Source organism: Lepus europaeus, chromosome 1 (assembly GCF_033115175.1).
Source record: "Lepus europaeus isolate LE1 chromosome 1, mLepTim1.pri, whole genome shotgun sequence".
Taxonomy (NCBI): Eukaryota; Metazoa; Chordata; class Mammalia; order Lagomorpha; family Leporidae; genus Lepus; species Lepus europaeus.
The window spans coordinates 23,938,550-23,963,870 of NC_084827.1; the positions used below are offsets into that span (position 1 = coordinate 23,938,550).

Sequence of the window (25,321 nt, forward strand, 5' to 3'; positions counted from 1 at the left end):
TCAGTCATGAGTAAGTACTCTCAGTACATTGCCATCTCATAGAGGAGATGACCAATGTCTTGGTCTAATTTTAAAGTGAATATTTTGACATTGATATTTACTGTGTTTTATTTGTTAAATTTACTATATTAATGAAACTTCTCTGTTTCTAGTTTTCTGTTTTAATAATGAATAAGGATTGCTTTTAATCAAATGCTTCTCTAGAACTTATTGGGTAAAACATATCTATTATACTAAATATTTCAATTTCACAAATTATAAAAAATGGTCCAAATGTTGCTATCCTGGGATAAGCCCCATTTTATTCCTATTAAAAAAAGATGCTAATTTAACTTGATATTATTGGATGCACATTTGTAAGTGCTCAAAAATCATCTTTTTATAAAGTCTTGCATTGACACTTTGATTCTTTATAAACGAGCAGCCCTTCCCATCCAATACTGTATTTCCTTACTCTTCATCTCATTTTCCAATATCATTTATCTGACATAATATTTCATTACTTGCTTGTCAACTGTGTTCCTCAAGAGAATATAAACTCAGTGAGAGCAGAACTTTTGTTCACTGCTCTGCCCCTATGTAGCTTCAATAGAATATTTAATGAATTAATGAGCTTGACATAATTAACTAGTGTGTATCAATGAATACATTAATGTCTGAATACGTGCTGTTAGCCTATGATATTTTTGTTTTGTCTGATTTTGATAATAAGGTTATTTTCATTTCATAAAACAAGATATGTAGCTTTCAAACATTTTATATAAATGTGTATTTCTTTGTTATAATTTTATTTACGTTCCTAAACTGTTCTCCCTTTTTAAAGATTCATTTTATTTATTTGAAAGTCAGATAGAGAGAAGTAGAGACAAGAAAGAGAAGTCTTCCATCTGCGGGTTCACTCCTCAAGTGGCAGCAAGGGCCAAAGCCAGGAGCCAGGAGCTTCTTCCAGATCCCCCACCAGGGAGCAGAGGCCCAAGCACTTGAGCCATCTTCTGCTGCTTTCCCAGGCACGTTAGCAGGGAGCTAGATCGGAAGTGGAGCAGCTGGGACTCCAACACAGCCTCCATATGGGATGCTGACGCTGCAGAAGGCAGCTTAATCCGCTATGCCACAGTCCTGGGCCCCCGTTTTTTCTTCATAAGCTATTTTTGCAATTTTGTATTTTTTTAGATTTATTTATTTATTTGAAAGTCATAGTTACATAGAGAGAGAAGGAGAGGCAGAGAGAGAGAGAGAGAGGTCTTCCATCCATCTTCACTCTCCAATTGGGAGCAACGGCCAGAGCTTCACCTATCCGAAGGCAGGAGCTTCCTCCGGGTCTTCCCATGCAGGTGCAGGGTCCCAAGGACTTAGGCCATCATCCACTGCTTTCCCAGGCCACAGCAGAGAGCTGCATCAGAAGTGAAGCAGCAGAGACTCGAACTGGCGTCCATATGGGATGCCGGCACCCGCTATGCCACAGTGCCCGCCCAGCAATATTATACTTTCTATAAAATTTCTCCTGTTGCCTACATTACCAGATTAATTCGTATATTAGTTGACTATTGCTGCTACAACAAAAGCCCAGAGATTCAGTGGCTTAAACCAGCAGTAGTTTATCCTGTGTTTCTGCAAGTCGGAAGTCTCCCAGCTCCGCAGAGGCTTCTCGCTGTTCCAGCTTCCAGAGACTGCTCAAGCGGGGCTCAGGCCCTGGCCTGGCTTCACCCCTGCGTCTCTTGTAAGGACCCTTGTGATTATAACTGAATCCCATCCTCTAAGTCGCGGGCAAGGTAGCCCACACACAGGCATCAGGGATTACGGTGTGGGCATCCTTAGGGGTGGCAGGCAGTAAGCTATCTACAACTGGCATATTGTTTACTGTTTTTCCTCTCTCTAGATGCGTTGCCTATTTCATTTCACAATGTGCTTCTTTCTTAACCGCGTTCTCTTAATCAGTTTGGCTTCTGTCTGTTGTATTAGCTACACCCCGACAGCTGGAGCAGCGCGGTGGCGTGGTAGGGGCAGGCCCGGAAGGCAGAGCTCAGCAGTGCTGGGAGTTCTGTGATTCTCCCCTCAATGGAATCTCCCACTTGGCTATCACTCGGACAAAACTCCGTGCCCTGTGCTCTGGGAGCCTCGAAGTGACCTCGAACTCAGCGTGAAAGGTACAGGTGCATCCCGAGCAGCCTCACCCCGTCCCATCTGCGAGACTGGTGAGCGCGAAAACTGGGATCTCCCTCTCTCCTGCCTCAGCTCTCGAACCTGAGAAGGTGAGCGCCTCACCTTTCGACTCCCAGGGGCGAGGCCTGGGCATGCGCACCGGCCTGGGCCAGCGGAGGCGGCGGCGCGGCTCTCGCCCCTTCTCCCACCCCGGGTGTCCACCCCCCCCCCCCCCAATCTCCCCTCCCTCCTCCAGCCCCATCCCGGCTCGGGGACCGGTCTGGCTGGTTCTGACATCTGGGGACTTAACCTGTCCCGCCCATCCGTGGCCTCCAGCCGCGCAGGCTCCGCGCGCCTCTGCCCTCGCCGCTCCCAGCCCTTAGGCGTGAAAGCCGCTACGAACGGTTTGAATGAAACGCCCGTGGGCTTAGTGGGTGACAAACCAGCAGGGGATCCCGTCTCCCCACAAACCAGCGGCTCTCGGAGCAAGGCGGGGGGCGGAGCAGCGGAGGCGCGGGCGCGCGCAGCGGCTGGAGAGAGGCCGGGCCACCTCCCCCTTCCCGGCCGTGCACAGCCTCGCCCGCGGCGGTTCCAGGCACCACACTCCCCGCGGCGCCCGCCGTGGCGGTGACAAGCTCCGGCGGCCGGCAGCACAGCCCGCGGCAGACCGGCTCCCCCCTCGCCCCCATTCCGCCCACGACTCCCTCCTCCGCCGGGGCACGGCGCCCAGCAGCCGGGGCCGCCCGCGCGTCAACTTTGAGCCGGAGGAGAAGCAACTTTGGCCGCGGGGTTCGAGTCCCGCTTCTCTGGTCGCTGGGGTTAGGCGGGGCGAGCGTGTCCCCAGCGCGTCCGCGAGGCGTCGGACCTCGGCAACCTGTTTTCAGCCCAGCTGGGAGTGGGATTTGCCTGCCAGCCGTCTGGGGGAGGGGGCCTTGTTTTTCTTTGCGTCTGGAGACCTCGGCTTGCAACTGGATAAAGCCGTATCCAAAGGATGTAAACGGGCAGAGCAACTGTTACCAAGAAGGCAGTCACCCCAAAAAGCAGGGAGCAGCGTCGAGGGTGTAGGGTGGGGGCTTCCTCCCAGCTTCTCCCAGGCGCAACAATAATCGACACTCAGGTGGCGGTTGCAACTTTTCAAGGTCAGCCACAGGGAGTAGCCTTTCCATCTCTGCACCTTGGGGGCACACAGAGGCTCGGATTGGATTTGGCTGAGAAATGCACAGGACGCCAAGCAAGAAAGGCTTGTAGAGGAGGGGGGATAGTGTGTGACCCCAAGACTCATCCCTCCCTCATCCTCCCCGAAACCTTCGGTCTCACGCTGCCCCGGCTGGGTGAGTATGTGACATGTGTGTAACTCGCAGGAGCAACTTGGGCAGCAGGTGTCGATCCTGAGCGGGAGCCGCCGCGGCTGCCGGGTGCGCCCTCGCCCAGCCATGTGGGCCCCGGACGCGCCTGCCGCCGGCACTTTGCGGCTGCGGCTTCTGCTGCTGCTACTGCTCCAGATTTCCGCGTCTTTTGCCTTCGGGTTCGCCCCTGCGCCCAGGAATGAAACTTGTCTCGGGGAGAGCTGTTCACCTGTACGGAACCAGCGCCGCGGCAGAGGCTCGTGGGGACCAGAAAATTCTGCAAGAGACGTCCTGCGAGCCCGCGCGCCGGGGGAGGAGAGGGAGGCAGCGCTGCGCTCCGCGCCCTCCTGGGACCTGCCAGACGCCCGGGGCGGTGACCCAGGTGCCGGCAGAGGGGCGGAGGCGTCGGCAGCAGAGCCCTCGGGACCTCCGACCAGGCTGCTTGGCTCCTGGAGGTGGAAAGGCGTCCGGGTCCAGGAGGTCCCCGGAACTTTGAGGAGAGGAGACCCCACGGCCCTCCAGCGCTTCCTTCAGACCTCAGAGGAAGAAGAGGAGGGTCCCAGGGGCGCTGGCATTTCCGGGCGCAGCCAGGAGCAGAGTGTGAAGACGGAACCTGTGGCCAGCGATCTCTACTGGCCAAGGAGAGCCGGCAAACTCCAGGGTTCCCACCACAAGCCCCCACCCAAGACGGCCAGTGGGTTGGCAGGGCACGAGGGGCGGACATTTGCACCCCCTGGCCGGGCGCTGGCCCAGAATGGGTCCTCAGGCGAAGGGGTCCACGAGCGCGGGGGTCCCCGCCGGGGTAACAGCACTAACCGGAGAGTAAGGCTGAAGAACCCCTTCTACCCGCTGACCCAGGAGTCCTACGGAGCCTATGCGGTCATGTGTTTGTCAGTGGTGATCTTTGGGACCGGCATCATCGGCAACCTGGCGGTGATGTGCATCGTGTGTCACAACTACTACATGCGGAGCATCTCCAACTCCCTCCTGGCCAACCTGGCCTTCTGGGACTTCCTCATCATCTTCTTCTGCCTTCCGCTCGTCATCTTCCACGAGCTCACCAAGAAGTGGCTGCTGGAGGACTTCTCCTGCAAGATCGTGCCCTACATCGAGGTGAGAGTTCGAGGTGGGGGGCGGGGGCGTCAGGCTGCTAGCTTTCTGGGTTTCCAGGCTCACAGCATCAGAGCTGTTGCTGGGCCCACTGACGCGCTGGACCTTCTCCCTTCATCTCCAGTTCTCTTCTCCAATTCTCATTCCAATCGTTTATGCATGTACGTATAAAAAGAGGCAGCTTTGTTAGCCTGCAAATTCGTCTGTTCCTGGGCTGTGAAAAAAAAGACAACTCATAGTGCATAGAATGGGTTGAATCACTCTCTCTGAAGACGGTGTGGTGTAAGTTTCTGCTTTGGCACCTGTCAGAGAACCTAGGGTTAAATAAACGGCCAGCCCATAGTTGTCGTTATCACGGCCCAGCAAGAAAATAAAAACCAGCAGTATTTGCCAACTAGATTTTTCTGCTTCGGCGTGGATTTGTCTCCAGGAAGATTATAGCCTTTTTTGAATCCCAAAGTTGGAGCGATATTTTATTTTAAAAAAGGAAATCTGCCTTTCTTTGTTTGTCAGCTTGGCCTCATGATATATTAATAACCTCTCAAATTAGCTCAAGTGTCTGGCTGTCTTCCATGCTATCACCTCCACATTCTGTCATTTCTTGCTCCTTTTCCTTTTCTTTCTCCATTCTTTAACAATTTTATTTAGTTCTGAATGGATGAACTTAAGCTAAAATAAGACTTTGGCCACGATGGTACAGAATGTATCATTGTCGAGGTATATAGCACATATTTTCTACAAGTATAAAGGATTGGCTATTTTAAAGAATTGACTAACACCAGCAAGTTTCTTAAAAGAGGAATGTATTATTTTGCAAACTTTGGAAAGGACAATCATTCTGACTAAAATTCTGCTGCTTCATCCCGTGGCTAGGGTCCTGAACCATCCGTGTGGTAGTTGGAATTTGCTCTTTAAATGGCCTCTCTGTAAACACCAGCTCTTGGAAGGGGCCCAAGTGTTTTGCTGCCAGTTGTGTCTTTGGCCAGCTGGCCCCTGATTTTCTCCATTCAGACTGTCCATTTCATTTATGGAAGCAGAAGAAGGGAAACTGTAAATATTCCAGAGCCCCTGATCCTGTCTGGCACCAGGGCCAGTGACACTATGTTCAACATTGTCCCAGGGCTTTAAGCTACGGGATAAGTAAACAGAAAACAGTACCTACTTAGAAGGACCAAGGCAAGAGACAGTAAATAAAACCCTCTGTTATCTTGACAGGGATCAGATGCAGAATCATTCCAGGGCAACTAAATCAGCTGTTACTGCTTCACCAGAATCCAGACTTCTCTTGCTGCCAAGTTCAAAGTACCTCTGAAACATCTATATTTACTTGGTAGACAGTTCATTTTTGGATTCTGGATGACATAGTGGAATTTGTGTTTATGATTATGTGTCTGTTTATCAACTTGCAACTTGCTTCTCAAGGACAATTCCAAGTTCAGATTCCTTTGATTGCTGTTTGAATGAAGCAGGATTAATTGACTTAAGAAGGAAACAACAAGTGAACTATGAAGTGAGAGATCTAAAAATGTGTTGGTCATGTCGAAATCTCTATACATTAGAGGGAAAAACAATAGAGAAGACAAGGCAAAGAGAGAAAAAGATATATCAAAGATCTTGAAAGGAAACTTTAAAAGAATTCTATCTACTCTAGGGAAGAATATAAAAACTTCGGTTTGTGTAATAAGACCTAAGAGTTTTGAGCCATGTTATATAGTCAGTGTATTTTCCTTTTCCTATTAATTTTAAAAACTTTTTTAGATGTAATACTTTCTCCCCCCCTTTTTTTTTCACTTTGTAATGTAATTGTTTACTCCTTAAGAATATTTTGGATTTACCTAATATCTTACTGTTGGGAAAAATCTGTCTTTTACTGTCTGGATTTTCTGAATTTAGTTTTCCCCAATCTCTATAACCCTTTCTATCTTTCAGTTATTGGTACTAGGCTTTAGTTTTCAAGAAACAAAGGCTTAAGAAATTCACTCATTTATTTTTCCCTTGAACAATTACAATACAGTTCACATTTTTCACTGCTAGATTTGTGAATGAAAATTTTCACAGATAGTCTATGTGCTACCTAACCCTTATTCCATGGAAACAATTTTATCATGTCTCAGCAAGTTTTGAAAAAATAATTATTGAGCAGTAGTGTTGGCTTCATTAATTCCTGATTACTGAGAGCAAGAACTACTGACCGAATCTCAAAATAAAGCAATTCTGCCTCCAGGAGGCACTGCTGTTTTCACAGAAATAAGACGGGTTTAGTGTCTGTTTCAGATATAGTTCCTGAAAACACAAACCCTGAGATCGAGATTTATTGGAGCAAGAAGTTTTCTGGGCGCTGCGCACTCAGGTTCAATATCTACTAGGCATTAAGGAAAGCAAAAATTTGGCCAAGGGAGAAATTGAACTGTGATGCAGTTACCACAAAGACCTCAACTGGCAGCCTGGGTAGCTCTAGGGCTAACGTTGCCCCCCAGGGATGTTCTGAATTCAGGGAAGAGAGCTCAGCTTCCTGTCCTTTAATGGTACAGTCATTAAATGCAAGATGTTCCCAGGAATGGTGCAAACCTCGAGGTTGGTGGCTCTCCTTGGTCCAGAGCAATTCCTAGAGAGAGATGCAGCTAATAGGTCCTGCAGCTGGGAGAATCAGGGTTTCACTCCTGTAGAACTCTGGGAGGAACCACAGCATACACCAGAGTGGCTTTTAGATTATCATGTTAAATTAGAAACATGGCATCCTAATCCAGCTCTCTCGTTTCTTTGAGGTAACACAGCTCCGAGAAGTGAAATGACCATTACAAGGCTATATGTATATAGCTGGTCAGACCGTTAGTCTCAGCGCTTCATGTTGACATTTGTCAATTATTCAGATAGCCCTGAGACCAAGGCTGTACCCAGTGAGTGTTTTCTTTTGCCTTCTGTTCTTTGGCATCTTTAAAAATATATATATTTTATAATCACTAGGCAGGAAAGATTAATGAGCCAGTCAATGTTATTTATATGATGAAATGTATGGTTTCTTCTCTTCTGAAGTTTCCTCTTATTTGTCATAAACATGCAGTAAGTCCCACCGTTGATAACTGATGATTTTTTTTCAATTGCAATAATCAGAGAGAACTATATATTTTAGTGTGCCAAAAATAACTGTTTTAATGATTAAGTAAAATTACATAAGTTGCATTTTATGCTGTTAAAATCACAATGTGTGTTAGATTGGTAAAGGATTTTATAAATATATTTGCTCAAACTTTCTGCAAAATCCACTTCCTCCCCACTATTTTTCTTTTTGACCTTAAGACTTTGAAAAATTATTTTATAATTTTTCTCCTTATATGTGTCTAGATTTTGGCTTTTATTCATTTTTATTACTTTATTTCTTGGCTAGTTTTTCACTTTAAAAAAAAAACATACACCATCCTACTGATTTATAGTGCAGGTTTTACCATTTTGTTATTAATATATCTTGCCTTTTTCATTGTTTTTTTTAATTTTTCCTAATTTTAAATAGCATGCACAATTGATCACTACTACTGATTTTTAAATATTTTTCCTCCCATCTTCTCTCTCTCTCTTTTTTTTTCATTTCTACTGTAGTTCCTTTTTTTTTTTTTCTTCCTATACTTTAGGTATTAGCATACTATGAGTGGATAATGGAATTGTGGTGTCATGTTTGTGCAGAAAAAGAGGAGACTCTTTTGGAGCAGAAACTATAGTCTTCACAATTTGCATTCATATCTTCTATTTATTTCAATCTATTGACCTCAAGGATAGCACCAGGTTCCAGGGTCTATCACTAGAAAGGGAGTTTTGTGATGTTTAGTATTGCTTGGCATGAATATATGCTGGGAACTGTTGAAGTTGATAACCTCTCCTTTCTAGCCCATGATTATGATATTTTTGTGGACCTCTGATATATTTTATAAAGACAAAGGGCCAATGGAGTGGTAGGAAATGGGAACAAAGTTGGGGGGAGGAATCTGGGTGGATGGTGGGCATCTTCACCAATACAGAATTTTAAGTTGGTTTATCATGGAGAGAGACACTAGAAAATCTATACTCAAAGCAATAACTTTATGTGTAGTGTGTGTCTATGTGTGCTGGATATGGAGGTCTGAGTGTTGATTGTAATAGCAGAATAGTAAAGTCATCGCTACCATTGCTATTCACTTAATGATCTATCAAATTGAGGCATTGGACATGGCAACTGGAACTGGTTTTTGCTCATTGCTTGATGAATGGATCACCTGATCCATATCTACTGTCAAATATGTACTTCTGTTTATATGCTCACTGGGAGTTTTGAATGATACAGGTTCCTCTTTAAGAACTCCTACCTTTATAGGATGCAGTGGGGCAGAAGGCTTCAAATAGTTCTGAAATAATTCCAGATCTCACTGTATTTTTTTTTTAATGGGATACAATATTTTTTGCCTGAAGGTAGAAGGCAAATAAAGGGAATGCATCTCACTAGGGTCTCAGTTCCAGGGATAATTTGTGACCAGTATAGAATCTTTTCTGACAAGAACTGGTTTCTCCAATGGCTTTAGAAATACTGGTTTTAAACTGAGTGAAGCAAATGGCTCTTTCATTGCCTTAGATTGTAGTTAGTACTGGCAAGTAAGAAAAGAGGGGTATTGAAGGCTGATGATGACATTGCCACACAGGTACCCAGTTCTACACAGATATCCCTAAAATCCCTGCATTCAAGTAGAAGCACATGTACCATAGCAGATGGTAAATTTGTTTGAGTGTAGCTACGTATTCTGATGGGCTTTTAAGCGGAAAAATACAGTTTTATGACCAACATGAAAGCTACTAATAGTCTCAGGGAAAAATGGACTCAATAAATGAGAGTGGTGCTTAACAAATATTTTATGACTTCCATTAATCCTTTTGCAATCGTTTTCTACATTCCCATGTAAAGGAAAATATTTAACTATTTAACTGATGACTCTATCTGGAAAAGAAAACAATTTCTTAGACTGATTTTCATTTGTAACTTTATTCCTAAATGGTATATTGCAAAGCTAACTATTGGGTCTTATATAAGAAATAAAGCCTTTATGATATTCAGATGCAAAATTCAAAGAGTTTCCATAAACTATTGATTATAGGACAAATGTATCCTTCTCTAAAGTTAGTCAATGAAATATAAACAGGAGCATAGATTTTTCTTTACTACCATTTAAGAGATATCTGACATTAATCTTTTAAGAATTATATATTAGATAGTACTACTCAACTGATTAAAAAACAGTTTGAATAATTCATTCTTTTCTATAGTCCTTTACCATAATGTTACTATTCACTCATTCATTTATCATCCATTCTTCATCAAACATTCATTGGGCTTTTTTCTTGGGTGAAGCAGTATGTGAGGAGTGAATAGGAGGAAAAGGGGAGAGAGGAACAAGGGAAAAAGTTTCCAAAAATGAAAATCATAGATGAGCTACAGTTATTAAAGTAATGTCCTACAGTGTTAGGAATAGTATAATAAAGATTTGAACAGAGCATTATGGAAGTTCGGGAATGACCCTGAAATGGATCAGCTCATAATCATTCTTAATTATGATTGAATATAGAGAAGGTCAAGTGGAAACTGAGCTTTCTCTAATTCTTTTCAATTATGTCCTCACTACTACTAGTCTTCATACATGTATCTTAATTAATGGTGAAAATTATAACTATGAAATTATTTAAAAATTAAATTGAGAGGCAGAGGGAGAGAGAGCAACCTCCCATTCTGCTGGTTCACTCCCACATATCTTCAACATCCAGGGTTAGGTTGGACTTCAGCTGGGAACCAGGAACTCAGTACAGTTCTCCCAGAGAAGTGGCAGGAACCTAGTTAATTGAACCATCAGCACTGCTTCCCAGATTCTGTTAGTAGGAAGCTGGAGCGAGGAGCCAGAGAAGGCCATCAAACTCAGATACCCTCATAAGGGACTTAATTCTTCATTTTTAATTCTTCATTTCTTGTTCTCTTTAGCTTTCCTAGGATAGTAAGCCCACAATAATAATGATGATAACAAGAGAATACAGCAGGTAGGACAGTCCTAGAAATTTCTTTTAGAATACAGAATTTATATCAATGCTTAGGATAACTATCTTTACTTTCACAATTATTAGCTCTTATTAGCTGTATGAACATTAAATAAACCAAACTGTAAAAGTTTATTTAAGTGGATGCTTTATTTAACAATGTATTAAAAGTACATTAACTTGAATTGTTTTCTTCTGAAAATCTGAAAAACATACATATATGTCATTTGACCTTGGAAAACCTAGGAAAGAAGGCCAACCAGGGAGATAATTGGAGCTCTGTTGTAGAGCCAGGGAAAAGGATGCATAAATAATAGAGTTTCCTAAGAAATAGATGAATCTCTCAAGTATGCAATGAGAGTAAAGTTTTATCCTGAGATCCTGAGGACTTCTGAGGTGTCCTGCCGTATCAGAAAAACAGTCTTCAACAGAGATAATGAATCAAATTTGTCTAAAAATCAAAACAAATCTCATCTTGTGAGTCTATCCCTATCTGAGTGGGTGAGAGTCTATCTTGCCCTTTATCCTTATGCTGCATGGAGCTTATTAGAATTTTTTTTTTAAACCTCCGCTGCAGCTACATTTAACAGTGTTCTGTTAGTAAGCACATAGACCTGTGTCTGGGGTGTATACTGTGGGGAGAGAAGAATGGGCAGACAATTGTGCAGTGAAACTTGCCTCTGGCATTGCATTTCTACTTCCACCCTCCAGGGATGCTCCTATTATTTCATTTCCCAAGAATTGACCTGCCAAAGTCCCATAATTAACTCACCCATGTTGCCAAGACTAACTCTTAAATATTCTAATTAGAATAGTGTTTTTTATGCCAGAAGAGATGATCACATCTAAAATTTCAGGGGACAGTGGAGAATGGGATTACTGCAACTTTAAATAAGAGGTCTATTTGCAAACTAGTTTAGGTTGTTCCCATGTAACTTTCATAAAACACGAAATATAATCATAGTGCCAGTCTTGCTCCTGCAGCAGGATATTTTAAGTTTATGAATTATGATTGTTCTCAGTGTTATCTGTCTGCACACTTGAGTGGTTCATAACATTAATGAGGTCAAGGTCATTGATCTGATCCCTGTCTGGAATGAGTCATTCTATTAAGTCTGACTGTACTCAGGCCTGCCAGTGTTTTTGCAAATAGCCACCTCTTTGTCATTCTCAACTTTCAAGGTCTTAGCTCCTACCTTTACTGTCTTTTTCCTTTGTTCAGACCCTTCTTTTATAAGATCAGCATCTGATAACCTAATTCACATCAAGCAATGAGATAGGGTGATATTTGGATTTCTTTAGAGGATTGGATGAAGAAAGAATAGTTTAGCACATTGCCAAAGGTCAAAATTTGGTTAAATATGGAGAAATTTCATCTTAAAACATGATTCATCTTAAAATGTGTATCATTCAGGCCGGCGCCGCAGCTCACTAGGCTAATCCTCTGCCTGCGGCGCCGGTACCCCGGGTTCTAGTCCCGGTTGGGGCGCCAGTTCTGTCCTGGTTGTTCCTCTTCCAGTCCAGCTCTCTGCTGTGGCCCAGGAAGACAGTGGAGGATGGCCCAAGTCCTTATGCCCTGCACCCGCATGGGAGACCAGGAGGAAGCACCTGGTTCTTGGATTTGGATCGGCACAGCATACTGGCCATAGTGGCCATTTGGGTGGTGAACCAACAGAAGGAAGACCTTTCTCTCTCTCTCTCTCTCTCTCACTGTCTAACTCTGCCTGTCCAAAAAAATAATAATAAATAAAATAAAATAAAGTGTATCATTCAAATTGTAATTACCAAACTATAAATAATTTTGTTTTTATTTTGAATTCATCATCATGAAAACGATTCACAAGGGGAAATAAGTAAAAAGGTGTTACTACTCTGGAAAAGTGTTAGAACTCCTTGGTGAGGGGCCAGTGCTGTGCTGTAGTGGGTTAGGCCACCGCCTGCAGTGCAGGCATCCCATATTGGCGCCAGTTCCAGTTCCAGCCGCTCCACTTCCAATCCAGCTCTCTGCTGTGACCTAGGAAAGCAGTAGAAGATGGCCCAAGTCTTTGGGCCCCTGCACCCGTGTGGGATACTGGGAAGAAGCTCCTGGCTCCTGGCTTTGGGTCAGCACAGCTTCGGCCGAACTGGGGAGTGAACAAGCAAATGGAGGACCTCTCTCTCTCTGCCTCTCCTCTCTGTGTAACTCTTTCAAATAAATAAATAAATCTTAAAAAAAAAAAAAAGAACTGCTTAGTGAACAATTGAGGAACATCATAATAACATCAGTCATCAAAAAATGGACTCTGGGTGTGAGGAAAATATATAATTTGAAATAAATTTATAATTATTGAGAATAAATGTGAAATATAAAAATTTATTTAATGTATTGATTCTAATACATAGCCATGTATTAGTACAAAGGATGCTAACCTTATGTCATTTGTATTTTTATATTAATAAACACTTGACAGATTTATAGCTAAAACATGTTGGACAAGTTTTAAATGATTTTTTTTTAATTGTAAAAGGAATGAACTGTGCTACAGATATTGTCATTGGTAGAAAACCTTAATTAAAAATGGAACTATAAAAGAAAAGAAGAATTTATGGATGAAAATAAATTTGGGGATAATATGTTGGTTTTTAAATTGCCTTAATTTTTTTTTTTAAACAAGTAAGGACATGTTACCATCAAGGTTAAGAGAAAAGAAAATAGATAATGAGACAATAATGACAGCTAGTAGTTGATACCTTCAAAATATTGAGAATAACTTATAAATAAAATAGGCTGGGTAGAGTAGAAGTGAATGGACATTTATTACATGTGGGTGTGTCACATTCAACATCAGTGATGTTGATAAGGGTAAAAAGCCTCTGTCTGTGGGAGAATGGCTGTGAGCACTCACTTCAGAGATGTGTGAAAGCCTGGAAGGGTGAGGCACATTCCTCCTACTCTCTGTTTTTAGTTTGAAAACACTAATTGAAGTGTTTCACTGCTGTAGTGTTGTGACCTGCATGCCCTCTGAAGGGAAGACCTTTTGATAAAGGTCATCTTACTCATTGCTGTCTGAACAACAGACTCTCCCCACTGATGCTCAGAGAAGTATCTCCTTCATGGGAAGTTACCCTGAAGGGCAAGGATTATGGCAAATACAAGACAGGCATAAAAGGACAAGTCATTTAGAGTTTTAAAAGAAACTTCCCTGTGTTCATCCTACTTTTATCCTGACCAGTTGTTAGGTTAGCCTTCATTGCCCAAATGCATGGATTTTCTTTCTTTCTTTTTTAAGGATTATTTATTTGAAAGGCAGAGTTACAGAGAGAGAGAACTAGAGGGAGAGACAGAGATCTTCCATCCGCGGGTTCACTCCCCAAATGTCCACATTGGCCAGAGCTGGGAGCTAGGCCGTTCTGAAGCCAGGAGCCAAAAGTTTCTTCCGGGTCTCCCACGAGGATGCAGGGGCCTGAGCACATGGGCCAACCTCTGCTGCTTTCCCAGGCACATTAGCAGGGAGCTGGATCAGAGGAGCAGCAGCTGGGACTCAAACAGGCACCCATATGAACTGCAGATGCCACAGACAGTGGCTTTACCACTATGCCACAGGGTAGGGCCCATGAATGTTTTTTCTTAACAATAATGCCCTTGTTTCTAAAATTTCTAATAAACAAAGGACCACACATAAATAGGTGAAGTTAATATTGGTTTTAATGTGAAGCATAACTTAGGCTATAGTACAGTTGTCATGACATTGGTTAGAAATCTATTTTATACAAATCAGTGTATTCCAGTCATTTCATTATTCTTAAAGATTGTTTCATGTGAAGGAAAATTTCCTTAGAAATACCTTGGTCTTCATCCCCATCAGCTTTATTACTGACTTTGTGCTAGAAGGTTCAGAGAAATGTATCATAGATATTTAGTTTATAAGATTTACACTTCTGGTGATCTGTATTGTATATTCACTTCATATTCTCACTCATTGGTTTCTTTCCTTGTTTGTCTGCAGTAAATTTCTGAGAAATGGAGCAATAGTTAGTAAAAGATATCTGTGGATTACTATTTTTCCTAGAGCATCTGTGTGCTGTTTCTTCCTATTGTTTGGAATGTACATGGATTTAATGTGGAACACAATGAATACTGTAGCCTGGATGTCCTTAGGACCTGATATTTGCACTGACTTAGAAATTTGAACACTGGTTAAATCTGTTTATATCTTGATTTATCAAATATAACTCCTAACCTAATTATTGTATGGCCTTACAAGTTTCTCTTCCTTTGTTTTATTTGTAACAGAAACCTATGAAGCCTTTAGCCTTACAATTAACTTGTACTAGAAAGAGTAATACTATTATGAAAGAAGGCAGTTTCATTCTGAATCTTTCCCCAAAGTCATTGTCACATAGCATGCTCACTGGGTTAATTTCTCAACAGTGGCCTTAAGTTGGTCAATGTAGATGCTGTGTAGAAATTTGGACTCATGATCTCATCGATTCAAGCTTGACTGAAGGACAAAACATGTGAAAGCTGAGGTTATTTATGTTTTTCCTACTGAGCTCTTCTAAGTTCAGTCTTTCCAGGAGTGATAAGAGACTAGCTGAAGAACAAGACCATTTCCATGTGGATGGTTATATATGAGGTGCTTCATTATCCTGATCAGACCACCTATTTCTGCTTTGTTCTCTAACAAAATTTATCAGGTGACTCGAGACACCAGTAACAAAAAATTTCCATTATATTTTCCAAGTTTTCTATGTTTACTAGTCTTTTTTAATCTCATTCCAGTGGGCTTTTATGGAATATCATCCTCTAGGGGTCTACAGTTAGTGGAGAAATACATATTGCCTAGTTCCTCGTTAAGGAAACTGAGAACTTACACATCATGATATTTTAAATATCACTTGAAATATGTGGTCATTAACTTCAGTGCACCTTGATTGTAATTAGGAATAAACCTCTTAATAAGACTTAAAGTAGATGCAGTTTGGGTCAGTAAAGCTTTTAAACATGGAATATAATGAAATTATTTATGATTTGAGTAACTTGAGGCCTTACTATTCATTCTCAAGTACTTTATAGATCTCTAAATTAGTAAATACTGCAATAGCATAAATTTTATGCCTAAAATGTATTAATATATAAGAGAAATAATTCATCAAAACATTAAATGACACTGTAAATGACTAATGTATTTTATAAAGCTAATGACATTCCTTTCTTGGCTATTTTCTTTTCCTTCTTGTGGGCAAACCTTTTATAACTTTACAAGGGTTACTGTGGATCTCACGAACAAAGAAAGCACATTGAAATATGAATTCTGAAGGGTCTTTAAGTTCTTTTGCCTTTGTGCGCTATCCTTAGATCTCACCAATTTAAATGCATGCCTCAGTTAAAACAAGAGTTACTGAGGTCCTGAGTGTTAACACATAGTTCAAACTGCCAATCCCAAGTTATGCTATTCTAATAGACTAAGTAGAACATAGATGTTTTTGCCAAGAATTACATCACATCTCTTCAAATACAACTATAAATCACAAGAGGTTTTGTTAGTTGGTCAGTCTATAAAGCTAGTTAGACATGTGTAGCAATTTTCCTAGAAGATTATTTGAAATTATGTTTGTCATCCAATCTCATTAAACCACTGATCCTCTACAGAAGTCTTCAAGCATGCATGGCTATGTCCCTGATAAAGGGAAGTCACAGCAAGTGTATCAGGAACACTGCATAGTGAAAGCGATCTGTCTAGTATCCTGTAATGAGTCTTTCTGTCTATAAACTTACTGAGTGCATGGTAGCAGGATAGTCAAGAAATTGTGCTTTTGATTCCAGATCTCTTGAGGACTTTGGTCCATGCTTTATTCCTCTTTGTTCCTAGCAGCAAGCACAATGTAACATATTTTGTAGGATTGATTTCTTTCGCTCAAAAAAGCATATACCTCTATAGATGCATGTGTTTATGCACATATGTATATCAAACATACATACACACAAGGGTACTTTAAAAGGTTCTGAAAAATGGCTTTATAAGACAACTTTACTTTGGTGCAAAGTTAATTTGAATTCTTCATAGTTTTTTCATTCTATGTGTTTTCATGAACTTTTTGAAGATCCCCAGTTTGCATGGATTTAAAAAATTTTTGCCCTAAGGTAACTCGCCTTTTAATTTCATTTACCACCAACTTTTTAAAGTATCCTCGTATGAAGCTATATACAGCATTCAGTTAACATGGTTCTCTCTTTGCCACTGACAGAGTTCAGTTAAGTCATAGATACTGAACAGTATAGGGGTGATAAAGAAGAGTGATCCTTGGGGCTAGTGCTGTGGCGCAGTAGGGTAAAGCCCTGGCCTGAAGCACCAGCCTCCCATATGGACACCAGTTCTAGTCCCAGCTGCTCCTCTTCCTGGAGCCTGGGATAGCAGTAGAGGATGGCCCACGTCCTTGGGCCCCTGCACCTGCGTGGGAGACCCAAAGGAAGCTCCTGGCTCCTGTCTTCAGATCGGTGTAGCTCCGGCTGTTGCGGCCATCTAGGGAGTGAACCAGCGGATGGAAGACCTCTCTCTCTCTCTCTGCCTCTGCCTCTCTGTAACTCTGTCTTTCAAATAAATAAAATAAAAGAAAAAAAAAAAAGAGTGATCCTTATCCTTGTAGTTTAGTGCAGGAGTTGCTATTCCTTGTGAAAATTCTCAGCCTCAACGTTTTCTGAGTCTCTCCTGTGCTTTCAGATAAAGCTGTAGGTGGCTGCAGCTGCCTGAAGCCTATTTGCTCTGAAATGAGCAAGAACTGAAGGGACGTCTTTGTTATTATTTTGGGATACAAAGAAGAGCAGAACACTGCTGTTTCAAAGAAATATCATAGAGTTGTTTATTTTGATTCTCTTGCCGTCTCTGTATTCTCAAAATGCTCAATATCTTATTTTCCCCAACAGTCAAATTTTTCTCTTTCCAGTTTCCTCTGATCTTGAAACTTTATGAATTTGTAGTCATGTCTGGTAAAAGTTATGTACAGTTATGCTTTTGTTGCTGTTAATTATTCCTCCAACTGCAGTTTAATTAATGAGATTGCATCTTATTCATTTCATTTCTCAGGATGTTCCTTCAAAGAACTACCCATCTAAGCCAATGCTTAACAGCTTTACTCCCAAAAGCATATTTCATACTGATATTGAATTTTAGCAATCAGATATGGTCATTAAATGCAGAAGATCCAGCATTCATGATACAGTTTTATAATTGCATATAATTGCACTATTCATCTTGGTAGGCTTTTTAATAAGCCATACATAAACAAGTACATTTGAAAATTGTGATGGAATTCTTTCATGTTACCCCAACATTTAAAAGTCTTAATTACATGGATGGATTTTGCATTTGGGTAAGCAGAAATTAGGCTGCTACCGCTTATTCAGATGATTTTTATCAATTAATGTTTGAGGTGTGCAGTTTCTTCTTTACACATGTTTAAAATCTCCTAGAAATAATTTGGGAAAGTACTGAGCCGAGCCTTTGTACAGTTCTTTCACATCATGCAATTTAGTGCTTAAGTGAATTTCCAGAAAAATATCTGAAGTAATAACACTGCAGGCAGTGGCAGCAGGAGAGCATAGATGTCTAGGACTGGCATTTGGGTTGTGGTTGCTGTTGGCAACCGTGTTGAAAGAGCTATCTGCATTTGGGGCAGTGCTGCTTTCCTCCTGGGCTCCTTCAGCTCCGCTCTCGGTTGCTCCTGTCACTCTTCTGGACTGCTCACCTCCTTTCAGTTGGGTCCTAACTGCAGAGAATGCTATCAGAGAGAGGAGCAATTTGAAAACAGGAGGTCAGACAAAAGGAGCTTCTTGAAATGTGTGTGTGACAACTGGGAGGAATCCTTTCATCTATAATTTGTCAAGAAGACAACAGATCACGTTATGTGTGTGGTTCAGATTCAGTGGCAAAGCTTTTTGGAGTAATACTGAAAACTGAGTATCTTCAGGTAAAATACACTGTAGAAGAATTTCTGAGCAAAGCACTGGAAATGTGTACATGTTGCTTAACTATAGCTTTATTTATCTTGTGAAATGTAATATACAGAACCAGAAAACATTGCTGTGCTTTCCAAGGCAGAGAAAATCTTCTAATGAAGAGTGGATGTGCAGTGGAGCTTCTGATACGTAAGGAGGTGGCAATCTAATACATCCATCTGAATACATGTCCACTCACATGCATTTGATGTTACTTCTCTTTAGCCTGTTTTAGAGTTAGGTAGACAAATGCTGGCACTTGGGATAACTGGTCCAGAATTTCTAAATCTCTGGACTTAAAACTAGGGAGATTAATGGAGACAGTGCTAGCCTTTGTGTCTGTGTGCTTTGTAAGTTGTGATACAAAACTACCAATCAAGTAGACGTTTTGAGCTCCTCACAGATTACCTCTCCCAACAATCTCCAGGATTTTTACAATACTGAGGTTTCCCCTTAATACAGATGCTGTTCATTAGTTAAAAATGATGCACAGCATAAAACCTTTGTAGCTTTGTCTTTGTGGACTTACTCAAGATACAGAGCCATGCGGAAACACGCCCAGAATTTTGCCTAAGGGAAGACTGCACAGAAAGCCATGCTGAGGGTGTGTGCGCATCTGCTCATTGGATAACTTTTTTCTTTCATACATTCTTAAGAGAAATGAATTAAAATAATTGAAAAGCAATATAAAAATATAAAGTTTTAAAAATCAAAACATAAAGTACTTCAATGTCCACATTAAACTGTTTGATGTAGAGCGGCAAATAGCAAGCCCATCTTAGATTTGTCCGTGTGGTAATTACAGGTCTTGAAACGTATATGAGAATAAGAGAGTTGCCCAGTTCAGACCTCAACCTTGGAATTAATTTAAGTCTGCAGCAGAAATAGAAGACAAATTTCTATCAGGTTAATGTGAAAGTTAGTTTCAAAAATGTGAATATAGAGACAGTGGTTTTGGCAGTCAGATTTTTTTTTTTTTTCAAAAAGTTTATCTTATCTATTTGAAATTGGAGGGAGGTAGAGAGAGATACAGAGAGAAAGTGAGGAAGAGGAAGAAGGAGAGGGAGATAGGGATCATCCATCTGCTGATTCACTAAATGGCCGCGATGACCCAATGGACCAGTCGGAAACCAGCAGCCAGGAACGCCCTTAAGGTCTCCTACATGGAAAGCAAGAGCCCGAGCTCTTGAGTTGTCCTTTGCTGACTTCCTAGGTGCATTAGCAGGGAGCTGGTTGTAAGTGGAGCAGCTAGGACTTGAACTGGGCCTCTGATACAAGATGCCAGGTGTCTCACAAAGTGTTCACTCAATCTACTGCAAGACAGTGCCGCCCTAGAATGATGTTTTTTGACACTGGTGTTGATGGGTGACTTTCTAAAGAATTTGGACATCAAGAATTGTGGTTATAAGCCCAGTCATATCTTCTTTATCTGCATTGATCTAGAACTTTGCTAGTCATGTGTTTTCTTCATGTTTGCTCTTCATATAGTTAATCCCTCTTTACATCTAATTTTCAAACCATTTCTACTAATAGATATGAGAGTAGTCAGGGCAAGAATGTAAATTCCCTATTTCCTATAGTAGAGCTAGTATGTGCAAGAGAGAATATTAGAGCTTTCAGAATCCACAGGCAAGTTGCCACAGTTTTGGGGAGAGTGACAATTTGAATATAGTACATAAACAACTAATGTTCTATGTACTAAAACTGTATGACAGGCCGGTGCCATGGCTCACTTGGCTAATCCTCCTCCTGTGACGCCGGCACCCCAGGTTTTGGTTCCAGTTGGGGCACTGGGTACTAGTCCCAGTTGCTCCTTTTCCAGTCTAGCTCTCTGCTGTGGCCCGGGGAGGCAGTGGAGGATGGCCCAAGTGCTTGGGCGCTGCACCCGCATGGGAGACCGGGAGGAAGTACCCGGCTCCTGGCTTCGGATCGGCTCGGCACCAGCCGTAGTAGCCATTAGGGAAGTGAACCAACGGAAGGAAGACCTTTCTCTCTGTCTCACTCTCTATAACTCTCTCTCTGTCTCTCTCTCTCTCTCTCTCACTAACTCTGCCTGACCCAAAAAAAAAAAAAAAAAAAAAAACCCCCCAAAAAAAACCACAACTGTATGATAGTTTTTTTTTTCCATTTTATCAACATGATCCTTTCAAGGCCCATAGAAACTGGAGGGGCTTGCCTGTTAGCACAGCAGTTAAGCCTTTGCTTGGGATGTGCACATCTCACATCACAGTGCCTGGGCTCCAGAATCAGATCTGCTACCTAGTCCAGCTTCCTGTTCCTGTGCAGCTGGGGAGGCAGCAGGTGATGGCTCAAGTACTAGGGCCCCTGCCACTCAAGTGGGAGACCTGGACTGAGTTCCTGGCTCCTGACCAAGCACAGGGTGTTGTGAGCATTTGGAGAGTGAACCAGACGTTGGACGCTCTCTTTGTCTATCTCTTTGTGTCTTTCAAAGTAGAAAAATAAAAACAATAAAAATTGTCACTTAACATTTGACAATTAGACATTAACTTTTTTTCCCTTGCCCCTTTGCTAACACATGATCTGTATCTCTGCTTCTTCAACTGTCTGTCCAGCAGGCAGGGATGAAGGCACATATCATGGGGTCTGAGCACAACCCCATGCATTCCATCTGCCTACAAAGTCTACTTTTTATCCTCTGTTTTATCTGAAATCTCCTTAACTTTTATTCTAAATATTTTGTGGTGATTCTAAGATTTTTCTAAGTTAATACTTAGAATATTCATTGTTCTTATTTAAGCATATAAATAATGGCTACATGTATTAATCACTAAATTGCTTGCATTTTCACCCAAACACTTGAGTAACTTTGATACTTCTGTTCACCTGGGGGACCATGCTTCCCGTTTTGGCTCTGATCTCCTTGTTGGAAGGACTGCTCCTGGGCTTCTTATAACCCTGATATCGAGCATGCCAGGAGAGAGCTGATATCAAGAAATGTGTACTTATATTGGCTATGTGTGCAGGTGCCCATTAAAGTTAAAGTATGAGCCTCGAAAGATATTTTATAGATAAATGAGTGATTGTATGATTATATCTGGAACACTTGTTTATATTTTTGGAAAAATTCTCTGCAAAAAAAAGGCATATGTGTTTTGTGCTTAGCCTTTAACTGTCAATTTTCGTAGATGTCTGAACCATCTGCATATACAAGCAGTTCCTTTTTGGACGCGGTGCTCCATGAGCCGGGGTCACCGAGTTATCTGATAAAAAGGTTTCCTGTGGATGGGATATATAGACATTCTACTGGACTCCTTTGTGCATATTTCTATGATGATTTTTATGTCACCTGTTTTCTTTGATACCATTTCAGTATGATATTTCTTTAAATTTGAGAAACATTTACTTCATGATGCTTTTATTTTGATTCTGTAACTTGTTTAACATGTAAGTACTTAATGACTATCTCTTACATAGTGTACTTTTTTAATTTTGTGAACTTATATTTCTTTGAATTCAGTGAGGTTTCTCTGAGGCTTGGTTCTAAAGTGCATTCTTCCAGAGAGTGTGAGCGATTCTACCAGGTACATGGGAAGGTTTTCAGTTGTGTTTTGGGTTTCCCTGAGCCACATAGATTGTGTAAATTCTGACCCTAATACAAATGTAGGCTCCTGATTAGAATTTGCTGGGATTTTTTTTTTTCCTTTTTTTTCCCTCCAATTTGTCCAGACTCATCCTGTCATGTAGGCCAGTTTCTCCATTGTCTCCCATTACTTTTTCTCTTTATACCTCTAAAGATGTCAACATTGAGAAAATTCCAAATTCATAAGGGAGTGTTTGACTGAATTCCCACTCACATTGGCTCCAGGTTCATCTCCTTCCTCCATGTACTTGGGTACCTGTGCCCCAGCCTTCTGGGGAAAATTAATGAAACGTTCATATGTATGGGCAGATGCCCTGAGCACCAGCACTCTGTGTGGAGAGGCCGGGGTTTCATGGCCTGTTAGGAATTTGCTTTCCCTTTGATTTTGGCCTTTGGAGAATTTCCCATTCTTATTTTCCACAAGCATATGCCTTTAGAGGAATATTAAGCTTTCTTTTCCATTTAGGAGAAATCAGAGCAGACCCCTAATTGTCTAAGCCATTCAATAAAGCCTTGAATGTTTGCTGTGTAGGCTTGTTGCTGACCCCCACACTGGAAAACACAACCATCTTTTTCAGCAATGAAAGTGGGACCCTCTCCCACTCGCTCTGCTCCTGGTCTAAGTCCCCTGGTGGCAAGTGCTTTCATGGTGAATGAAAGCCTAGTGTCTCTGGGTCCCTGTCTATGATAAAATGACATTAGATCACCTGACCTTTATATTTTTTACTGCATTATTTCTGAGCTTCTCCATTTCCCCCTATTTTCTTTTCTTTTTTTGTTTTTTTTTTCCCCCCCAGAAACCTTTTATTTAAGGAATACAAACTTACTGCATTTCATGAATAACAACTTTAGGAACATGATCAGAAGGACTTCTACCCAGGCCTCTTTTCTGGAACTTCTTTTTCTCTTTCCTTCTCTCTCCTGTCTCCCATACCTCCCATTTCTATAGCCACCTCTTTTTCTTTGCAGCATTTAGCCTATCTGCATTTAGTTCCTTGTGCTTTGGTCTTTCACAGAACACTCACAGTAAATGTATTCCGTTTGGGCCCCTAGGTCGCTTCTCTCGGAGTCACTACCTTCACCTTATGTGCTCTGTGTATAGACCGCTTCCGGGCTGCTACCAACGTTCAGATGTACTATGAAATGATTGAAAATTGCTCCTCCACAACCGCCAAGCTTGCTGTTATATGGGTGGGTGCCCTGCTGTTGGCACTGCCGGAAGTTGTTCTTCGCCAGCTGAGCAAGGAGGATTTGGGGTTTCCTGGCCGGGCTCCGGCGGAACGGTGCATCATAAAGATCTCTCCTGATTTACCCGACACCATCTATGTTTTAGCTCTCACCTACGACAGTGCGAGACTCTGGTGGTACTTTGGCTGTTACTTTTGTTTGCCTACGCTTTTCACCATCACCTGCTCTTTAGTGACTGCGAGGAAAATCCGCAAAGCAGAGAAAGCCTGTACCCGAGGGAATAAGCGGCAGATTCAGCTAGAAAGCCAGATGAACTGTACAGTGGTGGCACTGACCATTTTATACGGATTCTGCATCATTCCTGAAAATATCTGCAACATCGTCACTGCCTACATGGCTACAGGGGTTTCACAGCAGACAATGGACCTGCTTAATATCATCAGCCAATTCCTTTTGTTTTTTAAGTCCTGTGTCACCCCGGTCCTCCTTTTCTGCCTCTGCAAACCCTTCAGTCGAGCCTTCATGGAGTGCTGCTGCTGTTGCTGTGAGGAGTGCATTCAGAAGTCTTCCACGGTGACCAGTGATGACAATGACAACGAGTACACCACAGAACTCGAACTCTCACCTTTCAGTACCATACGCCGGGAAATGTCCACGTTTGCTTCTGTCGGAACTCATTGCTGAAGGACAGTATTTGGTTTGATCAGATTTGTTTAAATTTTTGGTTTTTCATATCTTGTGAAAGTTTTTACTTCATGCTTTTTCCTTACAGGAAAAAAAAAAGCAAAAAAATACGCATTAACTACTGTAGAACTGATTTTACAAATTAATACTTGTGCTTGAAAAAAATGTTTATATTTAGTTATTTAAGAAGGACAAGGAGACCAATAGTTTAGATCATTTATCTGGTATGGTGCTAATATTTTATTTGGAAAAAAGTTACTGCACCTTAACTTAATTAATTGCTAAATTTCTTTCTTTTTAAAATATAATTATTGTATATTGATTATAGCCATGTGGTTTTGTAGGTTACTTTTTGTTTGAGTTGTGATTGACAGTATATTGTCTATGGTATCGTGAGATGATTTGTACTTAGAAGCATTCACAAAGTAGCACCAAATAAATGACACTTTATTCTTTAACATCATTGTCAATCTACTTTTAACCAAGATTCAATAAATCCTTTAATTGCCTTAAAGACACAATTACTGGCTCTATGCACAATTTCAAATTGGCCTTACTTTTTTATAATTATGTTTTCCATTAAGATAGGTAATCAATATGTTATTAAGAAGTTTTCCTAATGGTACTATTTTCTATGCATGACTCATAAAACTATATTGTGTGTTAAGACAAACTGTATTTTTAATATTCAGATATAGATGTAAAACTGCTTCTGAATATTTATCAAACATGAATAAATAGCAGGGTAGGAAAAAAGTATCTTTTTTTCTAAGTTGACTTCTGAACTAGGACATGGATTTTCCCATGAATAATGGCCAGAATGAACAATAACAGTGCACTTGTCATATGATTTGCTTTGAGCACTGGCATTTGATGTTTTGTGAATCCAACATGAAGCATTCTGAATTCTGTTTTCCTTAAAAAAAAAAAACTTGATTAAATTCATGCTATAAGTTTTTCAAAGAGGAATGAAAGTACAGTAGTAGAATAATATTTATATATCTTGATAAGAATATTCGAATGCTGCCCTTAATTTGATACTTCATAAGCTCCTAATAAAAGCTAACTCTCTTCATTTGTATTATTTAAATATCCTCTCTTGTCTCTCAGGAGTTTCAGTTTTACAATTGTGTAGGGTGTCTGCCATGTGGGACCTACGTCTAAATCAGATGGCAAGGACAGTATCCTATAGCACAGTGATATTAAAAGCTACCAAAAAAGATTTGCACTTGAATG

At 41.2% G+C, this 25,321-nt stretch overlaps 1 protein-coding gene across 1 annotated transcript; it reads left to right on the forward strand.

The window, feature by feature from the left end:
- The first annotated feature begins 2,984 nt into the window (after positions 1 to 2,984).
- GPR37 (G protein-coupled receptor 37) lies at positions 2,985 to 24,876 on the forward strand. The gene is made up of 2 exons (XM_062198457.1): positions 2,985 to 4,598; positions 23,267 to 24,876. Exons 1-2 carry the CDS (start codon positions 3,573 to 3,575, stop codon positions 24,083 to 24,085), a joined length of 1,845 nt encoding a protein of 614 aa, XP_062054441.1. The 5' UTR covers positions 2,985 to 3,572; the 3' UTR covers positions 24,086 to 24,876.
- The last annotated feature ends 445 nt before the right edge of the window (positions 24,877 to 25,321 follow it).